Raw genomic sequence first — 15,155 nt, forward strand, 5'->3', positions numbered from 1 at the left:
TGAATATGAATATGAATACTTTTTCATTCGCACACTAACCACACACACACTACATCACAGCACACACGTGACCCGCGTGACCCGTAACTTGTTTTGAATAATAATAATTAAAAAGACACTAAATTCTTCATTTTATACACCACTAGGCTGAATATATTTCCGATATCCTTTTAGCACCAATAAAATAAAAACACTTAAGTAAGTAGGCAGGTAATCAACCTTTATTATAATAATAATAATTTAATTGAATTATATTACACAGTCAACACTAAAATACTGTAATGTTCATCACTTATGTTTTATAGACATAGCATACTGATACACAGTAATTTGGTGACAGTTGTCTTTTCACAATAAATTATTTATAAGTAAACGTCCTTATTAACATCCTACGTTATGTACAATCACTCTGACAATGTGATAATAACTATGTATTGTAGACAGTCTAATTGTATTATCTATGAATAAATAACCGTTTGTAGCTTAATCTAGGGCTTCCTGTCCGGTCTTTGGCAAGAAGAAGCAGAGTATTGCAGCAACTGTGGGTGAGAAAAATAATATTAGTTAGCAATAACATCAATAACGATCTAAGTTTGTTTTGAATCATTGAATTAAAAGCTACCATGGATGAGAGTCCTAGACTTCTTATCTATTTCAATAGAATATAGTGATGGACCCACTGATATCGATAAAATTATCTATCGAAAGATCTGTGAAATGTAATGGCAGTTCCTGAAGTTACAATGTAATGGAGTATTCTTCATTGACAACTGAATTGACAGCCCTCCTCTTTTTTGGGGATTCTGAAAAATGTAAGCGTTTTGTTATAAAAGCGATACTTACTGAAAAGGAATGCCGAGAAGACGACGATGGGGATGACACAGTTGATGTCGATGAGGTAGCCGAAGGACAGGTTGCCGATCAGACCGCCACCTCGACCCGCTGTTAGGGAGAGCGCGGCTGCCATTACCCTGAGGAATTACAAGAAATTGTTTATTTATTGGTCATGGAACAAAAGTATTATAGTTAACGCTAAGGTTTTGGGAGTATTAACTTGACATTTCTGGCGCAATAAATTGCAAAATACAAGTCTTATTTAATAACTTGACTTGAATAGTAAGGGTACTTTAGCGTTATTCACTTCTGGCACATTTGATGATTCTTCCAACCGCTGTCTAATTTATTGACCTGACGCTGACGGAGCGACTCTTCAGAAATGTTAAATTTCACCTCTACCTTGTTAAACCATCAACGCTTTCAGTGTTGTAAAAAGTCACCACCATCATCCTCCGAGCCTTTTCCCAATCATGTTGGGGTCGGCTTCCAGTCTAACCTGATTCAGCTGAGTACCAGTGCTTTACAAGAAGCGACTGCCTATCTGACCTCCTCAACCCAGTTACCCGGGCAACCCGATACCCCTTGGTTAGACTGGTGTCAGACTTACTGGCTTCTGACTACCCGTAACGACTGCCAAGGATGTTCAATGACAGCCGGGACCTACAGTTTAACGTGCCATCCGAAACACAGTCATTGGTGTCTAAGATATACTTAGAAAGCACATACAAACTTAGAAAAGTTGCATTGGTACTTGCCTGACCTGGCTATACTATACCTACCTACTACCTGTAAAAAGTCACCACCATTGCCATTTAATGCTTCTTCATTGTTAACGAACTGGTTATTTGTTTTTGAAATGTATAAGATCTATTTACCTGAGGTTTGTAGGGAACAAGTCGACCAGCACGCAGAACACCAAACTGATGGCGAGTGAGGTGAGGGCTTCAAAGATGCACGACAGCACCAGGTTCTGAGTGGAGTTCTGTACGAAGTACAGGCCGACTGTCACTACGCCGGCGAAGCCCAAACTGAAGACTGAAATAAAAAGTGTTAAAGTTGTAATGATGGTGTGTTGGAGAAGCCGAGTAGTATGGGTAATCTCTTGAACTTGGGATTGAAACGCTGCTGTGTGTCCATATACAGATATCCAAACTGGTGTTAGGTAAGAAAAGTTAATATTCAGAATATTTTATCTATCATCATCATCATCATTATCTCAGCCATAGGACGTCCACTGCTGAACATAGGCCCCCCCCTTTGATCTCCACAGATACCTGTTGGAAGCGACTTGCATCCAGCATTTATCTATAGAATAATTAAATTCAATTTAAGTTAAAATTCTCAAAATTTTTCCTAAGTCATTGGATGTAAATTAACGCAATAATAAAAAAAATGTCACTTACTCAAGAAGAACTTAGCACCAAGTTTGTGTACGCAAAGAGGCAGCCACAGAGAGGTCGGGATGCAAGCCAGACCGACGATCAAGGTGTGCATATACACGCTGGAGTCGATGGTCTTCAAGCAGTCGAAGGGATCGCCTTCGTATTCATCCACGACCACGATACCGGAGACATCGCACACTGAGGCGGAGGTGTTGGGGAAACGGTGCTCAAACTCCTCGTAACGGTTGAACAGCTCGGGGAACCAGATCATGAGGGTGTAGTAACTGGAATATGAAGAGGGTGGTGAAAATATGTGCAGTATACTTGTAACTTAATATTGCCTAACTACCTTGCAATATTGAATCGATTTGGTACATCGTACCATTAAACTAGGTACTCAAAGGAAAGTTTCGTGTAAGTCTTTGATAGTTTGGTTATGCCTTTAATTAATGCATAAAAAGCTTGATTCTTGTGCACCTCTCATAAGGGCAATTAATTTGCAGAAGGTTATTTCTCTGCAACTTCTAGTGTCTCACCTGGTGGTCAATCCGAACTGGATGATACAGGTAAGGATGGTGTATTTGAGGTAGGGCGGCCTGCACAGAGCCTTGGTCTGCACCCAGATTTCAGAGAACAATCGCTTGAGGTCCTTGGGTTTGCGCATGCTCAAGCTTCGGACGGATTTTACAGAGGTCTGAGAGCCTACAGACACGGTTCGTACTTTTTCCTTGAGGCTTTTGATCTGGAAATAAGGAATATTGTATCACTACATAGTATAAAAAACAAAGTCACTTTCTCTGTTCTTGTACACCTATGTACGCTTAGATCTTTAAAACTACGGAACAGATTTACATGCGGTTTTTAACCTTTTGAACGCCAATGTCGGCTATAGCCGACATGAGCAAGCGTGCCCTGTGCGCCAACGACGGCTATACTCGACAAAAAACAGGTCGCAGAAAAATACAAAATAAACCTATTAAATCATTACTTTTATGTATTTTTTAGTAGATATTTAATTAAGATTTTAGTAGGCTTGGCGTACAGGGCACAGGAATACCGATATGGCGTGGCGGTGAAAAGGTTAATAGATCATCGGAGGATTAGAGTGATTAAAGAGGAAGGTTTTTATTATAATAACATCCAGCACCTTTGCGAAGCCGGGGCGGGTCGCAAGTTATATAAATGTTTATTTTGAGTCAAAATATCAAAACAATGTTTATATTTATTTTTAAAGAGGAGGCGTATTTTGGAGATATTGTCTGATGATAGTAGACTGTTAGTGCCAATGCTTAAAAGTAAATGTCTTACCGGGTAGTTTTCGGGATCATCACCGGTGTTTTGTCTGTAGATGCTCTTGAGGACCTTAAGGGCATCGTCGTAGTCGCCGCACTCCATCATGAACTTGGGGCTCTCGGGGAAGTAGAACAGCCAGAAGCCGAGCATCAGGGAGGGAACACCGCAAGCGGCCACGAACCAGTTCCAGGAGTCGTAGGAGAAGCTGCCGCTTTCGATACGGATGCCGGTGATAGGGATGATGCCCCAAGCGATCACTAAAGCAAAAGATTATTGGTTAGGTGGCAAAATTCATATTATGTATGAAGTATGACGGTGTGACAGATTTTTATCTAGAGAAAAAAAGGCAGCCTTACAAAATAATCATTTCAAGCAGAGATTAGATAGGTATGTGATCTAAACGACTTCTCGATAAGTAACTACGTGCTTCTGTTGCCATCATCTTTCTCATATCAGGTGAAAGACGGCCATCGGTGGATGATGTCATATACTATTCACATATTCTTGGTTCTTGGTTTAAATATGTCACTCTTAAATCTATTATTCCAAAAGTTTTCTTACATGGCAATAAGATGACTCCGAGGGTCCAGAACATTTCCATCCAGCAGAGGATCTTCTCTCTGTATTTGGTCTGTTGGAATTCACCCAAGTAGGGGAAGCAGATACCCATAGCGCCAGCAACACTGCAATAAAAAAATATCTTTAGATCTTCAGAATTTGAATAGTAAATTATACCTCCTTGTTTGGATGTAGGTGCCTATACGAAAAGCCGTATGTTTTTTGGGTTTCTTGAACAATATGATGCCCTACAATTCGATCATGACGACTTTCAGCTACATTCCTGACAAAAACCAGCTGGCATAGAAATACCTACTATTCTTTCATCAGGATGTGACACTTATTAAACACAAATCGATATCACTGATTGCAATCAAACTGGTTTTCAATTAATGGCTTTGATGACACCATTTTGCTCGTCACAATTGTACTACAATAATTAGTAAAGGGAAACGTGTGCACTGAATCAATTGTAGCGTGACGGACCGCATGATTTGTAGCCTCCATTGTTTACTAGGAACCAAGGAAAAACTTGAGGCCATGAAACACGCGGCAGGTGTCATTGCTGATATTGAATACATTTTAACACCCACTACTGTTGTAAGGTCTGTGATCCCATTTCCCGAGAAATTTTCAAGGAGTTGTGTAGGCAAAACATGTCTATCTATATGTGGTGAATTATCGATATTTGCATATTAATTTCATTAGGTTATTTAACGAGGTATTCATCGAAGTTTTTATCCTTCAACCTCCATTAGGTATGCCTATCAAGACCTACTGAATAAAGTAGTACATTGAGAAGTACCTAAATCGCTGAATGCATAGCCTTAGAGTTAAGAGCGGTGTCTGAACTGAAGACGTTAACATCACGTGCTTTTCCGCATGTGCATACCTATCTAAGTATCTTCAGAACCACAATATTTACATAATTTACCCAGTTTATCTTCTAGGTGGTCTATAAAGGATACTTACGAGAAACCGTTAATGAATCGGCAAGCCATGAAGACGGGCAGGATTTGTACGAAGGAGGAGATAATTCCGACGATACCGTCCATCAACAGGGTCGAGACCAGCACAATTTTACGGCCTTTCGTGTCTGCCAAGCAGCCCCAGAAGTATGATCCGAGCACCATGCCTGAAGGAAAATAACTCTTGTTATAATGAGGCATGGCAACATTTGGCATGGCAATGACAATTTTGTATTATGAAAGCAAGATCGTCATTATGTTACTTCCAATTTAATTAGCTGATTAATAAAAAACAACTTCTTTAGAATTCAGGTCCTCCCTTAATTTCATACTTTATTTCTCCAAATAAAGTATACACATGGAGATGAGATGACATGGAGATCTGTGACCCAAACTTAAAGTTTCATTTGTGACCTAATTGTAGCCTTAATGAACTCTCTTTCTATTGTTATGTTTTGCCTTCTACTTAGCGACATGAAACTAGCAAAGCCCAGCTATTTAATATTAGGGTTCTTACCCAACATAGGTGCGGCAGTGAGCCAGCCCTTGTCCGAGGAAGTCATTCGGAAGTCACATGTCGCCGCCGGCAAGACGAACGACACTATAGTGATACCGATGGCAGTGTTCGCGTAGATCAACCCGGTGACCGCCAGCAGGCAGAAGTGGAAGCGACCGAAACCTGGAACACATTGAAATAAGCATCATTTATTTACAACAATGGTAATAAGGACTCTTTTCAACATAAGGGTTGCCCGGGTAACTTTGTTAAGGCAGTCAGATGGCAGTCGCTGCAAGTAAAACACTGGTACTCAGCTGCATTCGGTCAGACTGGAAGCCGACCCTAACATAGTTGGGAAATGGCCGGGGAGATGATTTTATGGGTCAGATTAGCGGGCACAAAAGGGAAATAACAGCTTACAACAATTAAACAAAGTCTCATCAAGAAAAGGCAGATTAACTATGTTTAATTCCTTAGCATTTCTTACAATTCATCCTTTAAGTAGGTGTCTAGTAAGTAAATAATGCAAACAATGGGTCATAAAATAGAATGCAATTTGAAGAATACTTTGGTAGGTCTTACCTATGCATTAGACTTGTTTCTATTGTAGAGTAAGTAAATATCATGTCATTTTCGTAAATACATAATGTAGTGGTCCATTTAGATACCTACTTCTAGGCATTATCTTTATAGGTACCTAGGAACCCTTATTTACTTAAGTCTTGTCCGTTCTTTAAATTCCACAAATAAGGTGTTTCATTTAATTCATCTGTTTCAGCACACAATGCGTTTAATTAAATACACATTCGACTTCATTCTTTGGCTCACGCAAATAATTTAATTTAGATCATTAATACTGACTCACAGCTCTAAATATCAATTCATTACTCTTAACCTGTTTGATTTCGTACACAACACTATTATATACTTAGCTGCAATTAAATTAATTTAAAAAAAATGTATTTACCTGTCGCCGATATTGCAGCTTCGAAGTCTGCTCCATGTTCTAAGAAGTCTAGACCTGTTAATAGAAAAATCACATGAATATATTTGTGCTGCCTGTATTGTTAACATCGTCAGATGTTTTTAACAACTTAACTGATAAAGCTCGCCTGAGAGCTACTTTGGCTATCGTAATATGAGATTCCACTTTCATAGTTAACCACTTAAATTAAAATTTCACATTTCTACATATATTATTTAATTAATAACAAATACAAGATCAATTTCATTGAATTCGATAAAGCTTTTGTTTTTCACCCGCACTGATTAAAAGATTGACACGCTTTTGGTAAGCGTCCAACTTTCTAATGAGACTATTATTTCAATTGCCAAGATATTTTTGCGTAATTTTAAGTCGTATTTCTTTGACTGTAAAAACTAATTTGGCGTAGATTTATGGTCTTATTAATTTTTGTTAGCGGGTAGTCAGTATGGAAGTTTTTAAGATGGAACTGTCATTTTTTCTACCAAGTACCTACCCTCATTCCGCAACTACTTTTTGACACTAATTATTATGAAGGAGGCACCACGTAGGCCTAATGAATTCTTAATAATTTTGACTATTCTTGAACATTTTATACTTTCGTAATTGTTTATAACCTACAAAAATTATAGCAAAAAACAAACACCAACATAACATAATAATATGCGTGACATAGTCACAGTTACGTAAAACATTGAAATAACCTAAACAAGATGAAACTGTAAATTAATAGGTGTGTCTAATACCGAGACCAATGTCAATGGGATTCAATACATTTGGTCACCTCAACAAGTTTCGGATTATCGAGGGAAACTACGAGGTTTAGATAAAAATTTACGTTATTTGTTTCACAAAGCCGACAACCTGAAGTGTCGATAAACAGTATGTATGACTTGTTTTTATTTTCTTGTTGATAATGTCAGTTTCAAGTGTACCTATCGTTAAAGTAGTTGGGACTAGGTGTACTTGATTATTTGATTAGTTAAATTATTTTTTTTATGTTATTATCGTAGAACCGTAGTTTATAGTTCTCTTTAATCACGCCTTCGGTAGTGCAGTTATGTATTTTTACTTTGACCATAACTTCTAAGTAATCGGTGCTTTGACGTTAGTTTACCTTTGACTATATTGACCGGTCAACTGGACTGTGGACTGCACAAAGTTCATGAACACTTTTTCTATTGGGATCAAGCTGGGATTCTCATGCTCTTCTAATTATACAACCTTTTATTTACAGGTAAAAAAATATAACTGTAGGTAAGAGTAGGTGCAATTTGCTAACAGCGCTGTCAATATCTAAGTCAATGCTTATCTGTAGCATCGTCGTACGATTTTAAGTTGACACAAATGTGTATCTACAGTGCTATAATTTCGTCTTTTACTACTTACTTACAATTACGCTTTTAGACTTCTAATAAACGGTGCTTAATATGTTATAAATTAAATGATGATTCTGTCGTATGCTTACATCTATAGTCGGAAGGGACACTGGCTTTTCAGGGATTAATGAATTTAAACAGAACCATCAACTGTCCCATAAGAACCCATACTTAATTAGGCACTATTTTAACACAGATTTTAAATAATACTAATTCAAATACAGACATAAGAGACACATCCACGTCTGTGTCAACACCACGAAATCCTCTACAATTCTTTTTTAAAAAGCTACTGTTATTTTAGACTTCCGAATGAGGTTGATCAAATAACACTCCAAGTAATTATTTTAAAACAAGTTAATTCAACTGTTAACAATTGTCAGTGTTATCTTATCAGTCATAATGAAAGTACAGGTAGCAGTGTTTACAAGAACTGGCGTATGATTAATCAATTTTATTGTGAACGCGAGATGAAGGGCTTACTATAGTAAATAAATCAACCTGACATGACTAAACATAGCTGGGCTTTTTATCAGAACTTTGTTTGCATAATGATTAGTGGTGTACAAATGTATGGCAATGACATCGTCAAATCAATTGTGATGGCATTGAAGCTTCGCAAGGACATTGTTACGAAATGGTAAAACTGCTATCATAGAAGTCCCTTCTTATGAATGCTAAGAAACGGTGCTCGTTTGTTTCTTGTTGTAGGTATTGATGAAAATGATGAATGATCCTAATTGAATTGAATACGAGTGAGAGATATAATATGCCTTATGTTCCGTAGTAACTATTTAGCAATCTGTGCCTTAAGTGTAGGTTGTATACCTTGTAAGTTGCGATTGTTGCGCATAAGGATTCTAGATTTGTGCCGGGTTAAGACAACGGTGAGGTATTTATTGAGTTTTCGCAGTAGCTTGAATCTGTAATTGTGCCCGATCCTTGCGGTCTATGGATATCTCACTTATTGCTCATTTCCCAAAATTCAAGGAGCTGTTATGATGATCTTATGAAAACATGAATCATTATCAGTGTTCTTGGAAATATTTTCCAGTCGTTTAGATGAATTAGTATAATAAACTGTCCCTCTAGTACCTGGAAATATCCTAATACCTAGTTACAGTTTAATGTTGAATTAACTGAAACACAATGTAAGTGCATATTTAAGTAAAGACCAACATTAAAGTTGCAGCTCATTGTTGCAAAATTAGTGGTTTAGATTGCAAAGAGTATATACTCTGGTCTAAATAGAAGTAGCAGGATAGTGATGTGAAAATAATATGCTAATGTTGACATTGTGTACGTTTGAAGGCTGCACCCGTATGTGTAACCAGCACACGGAATGAAAAAACTAAATGCTCTATGGGTTATCTTTGAATTTATTATTAGAAGACCATAGTGTATGGAAATCCACCAAGTGAACGTAGCGGAGGAAAAAGGAAAAATATTTAGTTCGGGGTATAAATGAAAATTCAAATTTTACAGTAACTACTTATGTGAAGTTATGGAAGGATAATTGCTTGGAGTATATATATTTTGAAGATTTTTTTTTTTTAGTCAAAGCTCTTTATTCTGTGAACATAGGTAGGTTACAAGGTGTTCTTATAATAATAATGTTTCACTATGCCCTGCTCGTAGAGCGTACAGATATAATTAGTAGAATCAATCAAATCAAAAAGATCAAATCAAAAAAATCAAAAAGATCAATCAAATCAAAAAGATCAAGAAGAATCAAAAAGAAAAGATATCAATCAACATTTCACTAGAAAAGTAGTGTTTCATAAATTAAATAAAAGCAACTGCACCTACTTTCTAATCCACCAATCGAGAAGGCGGTGTTTTAAGTAGCAAAAAGCAGTTTTCTAATTTTAAATAAATCCTTCATTATTTTAAGTTTTAAAGTCGATTTACACCTAATAAGTCACTATCCGTACAGGAAATTTATCTCTTTATATTTCGGTAATCAATCTAATTGCATTGCTATTGTTATACAGCCTATTCTCCAAAACTAACTTAGCATAAGAATGGGTCAAATTAATTAATTGTCGAGCTTTGTATGAGCATTCCAACACTGTATGAAGAATGGAATCAATGAATGCTGTAAAATTCCGATTTCATACGCTTCTCTGACGTCGGTCAAGACGTTACCAAATAATTTCGGAAATACAGATATGATAATAAAATTTTAAATATTTTTATGTTCGTATTGTTTGCCTAAAATAGTCGCAAGATTGGGTACTTAAAAACTGTTCGGTATGATAGTTATTTAATTAAAATTTAAGGAAAACATGTTATGTAATTTTTAACCAATGTCATTTAGGACAACCTTGCCTAGGCACCCTAGTGGTAAAACAAATGATGGTATGGAATAAAAATTAACTAGGCTTTTTTTATTGGAAGTGGATTTGTATGTATAAAAATATCATTTGATGAAGGTAAAGAGTTGATAATGTTAATAGATGGTAATTAACGCAAAAAAAAACGCAAATGCTTGGTTCATGATCATAGATGCGCATACACCTGCATGGTATAATAATGACTATTTTGCATATGACGGAAGAAATAATAATATGAATAAAGTGGGTTTTGCCGATTCCTCTTAATATTATATAAATAAATAAGATAAGGCTCGAGTATGCTATTGAGTTCACGATGCGTTTGCAATGAAATTAGAATAATTGCGTAACTTTGTATCCTCTTCCGTACCTATATGATATTTATTTCAATATATTTTTTTTTATTGTGTTATGTAATATAATAGTGGTTATGTAATCTTTTTTTAGTTAATATCATATAAAAATGGTAAGTTTGTAATGTACAGAATACTTCACTTATACCCAAAAAAGATATAGTATCTATCTTAAGAGTAGTTTTAATCTCTGATCAAATTAAAAATATTTTTTTAAAATGAAAATCACTCATTTTCCTTGCAGGTGTATTTCTTGAATTACAAATTATTGTGGAAAAGCTTTTTATAATAGGTAATATCTACCTATTTAATTTTTCTTTCAGGCATTTTCCCCTGGTATTCTTATCGTATTCTTAGAAAAAAATCCTCAGTGAGTGAACTTTTTGTAAAATAATGTCAAAAAACCAACGAATATTGTTTGCAAGTGAGTGACAGGCGTATGAGATTTGAGCAGTGAGTGATCGCGGACATTTTTATAATAGCTATTGTATACACAATCTGGTTCGAGACATCGTTGAGCGACGTTGATTTGAAGCTCACTCAAGTTCTTATGACAAATCTTTTATTTAACAGTCTTTTAATGAAGTAAGTGTGCAATGAAGAACGTTTATATTGTTCCCTGATAGAGCCGCACATAATTCGGGTAAGTTTGCGCTAAGTTTTCGTTTTGACAGTTACGTTTGAATTATTTTTCTTTTGAATTAGTTAGATCTTTTTTTTTGTAAGTTATTAATTATTTAAGTTATGGGAAAGGATTCAGTGTGGTTTAGATGTTGAAAAATTGTGGAAGTTCTTTTATTTTTAGTGATTTTATAATCAATTTTATCGAGTTAATGATTGACATGTATCATACTCACCCATTTTGTATAATTCACTTTTTCACTTTATAAGTCCGATATGAGATCACGTTAGAGATATTCCGCGGTCACCTATCACCAACGTTTCATCGTCACCCTGCGTATTGCACTAGAGGGAGGATGCGCGTGGGCAGGCCGGGGGTATCGGCGCGCGCGTCGCTCGCCGTCGCCTCAAGGATGTCGCGTGTTGCCTGCTGAGGCTTCTGTGCGAATGCCGACTCGCTACCGGCTCCCGCCTAAGATTCCTTCCACTCGAGATAACGATAAGGCCGATGCTCGATCGCTCATCTTGTGTTATCTAGACGGCCGATGACGGTGACCACGATCGATCTCCACTCACACGCTGTTGTCATGCTCTGCGCGCTTTTTTCCAACTATTATGCAAATTAAACGGTAACTTTTGTTTATTTTCTTAGAGGTCTTGAAGGTTTTACTCTATTTTCTTACGATTTTCTGCATTAACATTATCTGGTTTAGTTAAACTGATAACTGTGGCATTGCAGATTGAAGTTAAAAGTTTCAATACCGATATAACATGAAGATAAAAGATTATCATCCATATTTATCTCAATTTTGGGCGTGAGTGAAAAATCATCTGTTATGTAACAGAAGCCTCTGACAATAACCTGACTTCTTAAATAAAAAATGCAATTCGTGATCTTATAAACTATGCTGAATAAGATACATTTTTTACAATCAATGGAACCGAACGCCAATTGGTTAAAAAATGTCCGAAAATATGTAAAATCTCGTTTAAAACAAATTATTGAGAAAAGAAATGTGCTTTTGGTATCCAATTCCAAAGATACTCAAGTTGATTGTTATTTTTAAGAGCAAGGCGTGGGTCGGCTCCGTGGTCCCTCGGCGACCAGGCGAGGCATCGCGTAATGAGCTGCCTTGTAAGGCGATTACTTTGATTTGTTTTTATTAATAACTTCTTTTAACAAGAAAACAATGTTTCAATCTTCACTGAAAATGTATCTAGGTTAAAATCTGATACGATTTTTTGCTGTCAATTTACCATTTTATTTTACATACTTACCGCGGTAATAAGCTTGATTTCTTTTAAAGGATAAGTAAGATAGAAGGAATACTACCTAGGGGTCCCTGAAATTAAAATATGAAATTCGTAATCAATATCAATTTTTATTATTTGCTTCACAGTCACAGCGTTTGTGTCCACATTTAATTTATTGAGTTTTAATAAGATTCGGTAAGTTAGAACTTACAAAGGTATTCAAACCAAATGCATATAAAACTTTCCACTTAATCATTATGTGCGTAAGAATATAATTGGTGATTCCTAGTATGTAGTGTCTGCGTAGCACGACATGACACAGGGTCGCGCAATGCGCGTCTTTCGGTCAAGTGCGACCGCCCACCGTGTATGGTTGCAAACTAGGGTTATACGTATTCCACGAAGTATACGACAATCCATTTAGTTGATAAAAATATCTGCCAAAATTTTGCAAACCATGTTATGTTAAGCTTTTTGTATCTAGGAATACTCAATCGTACTTATTATAGGAGGTTTATGACGTACACACTTTTGATTGCTCAAGAAACGTAATAGACGATGCAACACGACTTGGAAAATAAACCTCCTCAAGTGTGCTCGAGACCATTCGATAATTAAGTGTGCAGTTCTAAAAATTACCTGAACTTCATTCAAGTGGTAAACAATTTCCTATTTATGACTTAGGTTAAGTTTTATTTTCCTTATAATACTTGATACAATAGATTACGACAGCTGAGTGATATCCTAACACATCGTATTTTGGCCGCCATTACGCATTCACGGTTGCACGCCCGCGTCCTTTAAGGACGCGTTCGACATTTTACGAATTTTACTGATGGCTGTTCGTCACCCAATAAACATAAATCTTTTTCGTTCTGCGAATCTGAATATATTTTTTTCCGTATTTTGTTTGAAGGAAAAGGAATGTGTTGAAATGGTTTTAGATTAGTTTGACATGTAAGTAAATCAAAAACAGAAGCCTTAAGTGGAGGTAAGTGATAATTTGGGTAATGCCTATTTTGGTACCATTTAGCTATATGATTTGGTGTGGTTGGTGAAACCTGAGTGCAACTTCACACTTCTTTAAACAGGCCAAATCATACAAAGTCAGTCATAAAAAACCTGTTGAATTTACGAGTTTGTCACTAAGGGTGCTGTTTTAGGCAGAGTTACATTAATTACATATATAGAAATGATTATTTCAAATGAGCATCAATGTATATCTTTCAACTAATAGATTGATTGCAGGCATTAGAAGTTGAGGATGTTAGGTGTGAAGATAATTATTAGGTAATAAACAAGCCACGTAACAGTTTGTAGGGTCGGTGTCGATCACTACTTGAATACTAAAGCCGATAAGGAAACAAATAATATTTATTGCAAGGACCTCGACCTCTTTGTTGTGTGTTACGAAACGCATTTTTCTACCATACAATTTTATATCGAACAAGTGTGAGCAGAGCACTAAGTATCTGAAGTTATAGGGTTAGCACATAAGCCTTTTTTTCTCTGCCTTAAAATAACCTTCTAAAGTTGAAAATACTAAATAACTTGAAAATTATTTATTTTTTATTAGAAGCAGTACCTAACAACACTCCAATACGTACCAGCTTCCATTAAATTAATTTAACCAACCCTTGACCCTAGCTGACCCGGAAAACCATTTTCCTCATCTCAATTTGTATTTTTACTAGAAATTCCTAGAAGAAAATGATAGTATTTTTCGAACATTTTCCAGTTTCCCGGAAATAATTTTTCCTTTCTCTATAACCTTACTCTTACTTAAAACTGCTGCTCAAATATTATTAAACTTTATTTAATGCTTAAAATTAGCTAAATCTGTCTAGAAGTGCTTAAGTGATTCGTTTAGGTACGGACTAATAGCACTTTTTTATTATTATAGGCATTCCAAGTCCACACACTTCTTGCATTACCTTATAAACAAGTTCCTCTTAGTTTCCATGTTTATTTACTGTCTCGGAAGTAAGCATTTAGAATAACTATAGTTTCTTACCAAATATAGGAGAACGGAAGCTTGATAGCCAATTATCCCAGCTGGATACCATTTTTATGTGGCAGAGAATAACATTTTAGTGCAATAGGCTAGTTGTGTGTAGCTTACAGTATATTTTTTTTCTCATAAATATAGCTCAATGATGGTTTTGAATTTTGATAAGTTAAGCGTATTGTAGTTTATACATATAGGTAATTTATACACATATTTTAAATAAGTGTAGACGGAGCCGCATGATAAACGATTACATAATTATTTCAAAAGTTATCATGTTCGTCGAAAAGCCTAAATTTAGTCATTCAGACGCTGTACTGGTAGGATAATCCATCACTTCAAGCGACAGATCTTCTATATCGATTACATATTTATTCCAGTTTTGTTAAAATGTTGCAAGATAAACGAAACAATTCATTTTTGTGTATTTTGCTTCGTCAATCTATATTCTAAACGAAGTATGTATTTTGTCTTGGGATCCGAACAATTTTTTCAGATCTAAAAATCTTCATAAACATTCTTATTGTAAAAAAACAATGTTATAAGTTCCTAAACTATATTTCAATTTAAAGGTGGCTTGTTACTTGTGAGGTATTGTTAAAACTCGTCACGTATCATGATATATTGCGTGCGAAATTGCTCAGTGTATGCGTGGCCTTACCGCGCTTGTGACGAGTCGACA

The 15,155-nt window shown here is 35.9% G+C and overlaps 1 protein-coding gene across 1 annotated transcript; it reads right to left on the bottom strand.

The window, feature by feature from the left end:
• Window positions 1–199: 199 nt before the first annotated feature.
• On the bottom strand, window positions 200–11,670 carry LOC110383976 (synaptic vesicle glycoprotein 2B). The gene is made up of 11 exons (XM_021344971.3): window positions 11,448–11,670; window positions 6,505–6,558; window positions 5,556–5,717; window positions 5,043–5,205; window positions 4,074–4,195; window positions 3,528–3,769; window positions 2,756–2,961; window positions 2,241–2,503; window positions 1,713–1,872; window positions 844–971; window positions 200–539 (listed from the first exon to the last, which is right to left on the bottom strand). The coding sequence occupies exons 1-11, from the start codon at window positions 11,449–11,451 to the stop codon at window positions 484–486; spliced, it is 1,560 nt and encodes a 519-aa protein (XP_021200646.1). The 5' UTR covers window positions 11,452–11,670; the 3' UTR covers window positions 200–483.
• Window positions 11,671–15,155: the final 3,485 nt, after the last annotated feature.

Source organism: Helicoverpa armigera, chromosome 12 (assembly GCF_030705265.1).
Source record: "Helicoverpa armigera isolate CAAS_96S chromosome 12, ASM3070526v1, whole genome shotgun sequence".
Lineage (NCBI taxonomy): Eukaryota > Metazoa > Arthropoda > Insecta > Lepidoptera > Noctuidae > Helicoverpa > Helicoverpa armigera.

Excerpts from the sequence above, each read along its gene's own strand:
- LOC110383976 (XM_021344971.3), bottom strand. Across the intron at positions 5,206-5,555 it reads CACTGCCGCACCTATGTTGG|GCATGGTGCTCGGATCATAC; the intron begins GTAAGAACCCTA and ends ATTTTCCTTCAG. Across the intron at positions 2,504-2,755 it reads CAGTTCGGATTGACCACCAG|TTACTACACCCTCATGATCT; the intron begins GTGAGACACTAG and ends TTCATATTCCAG.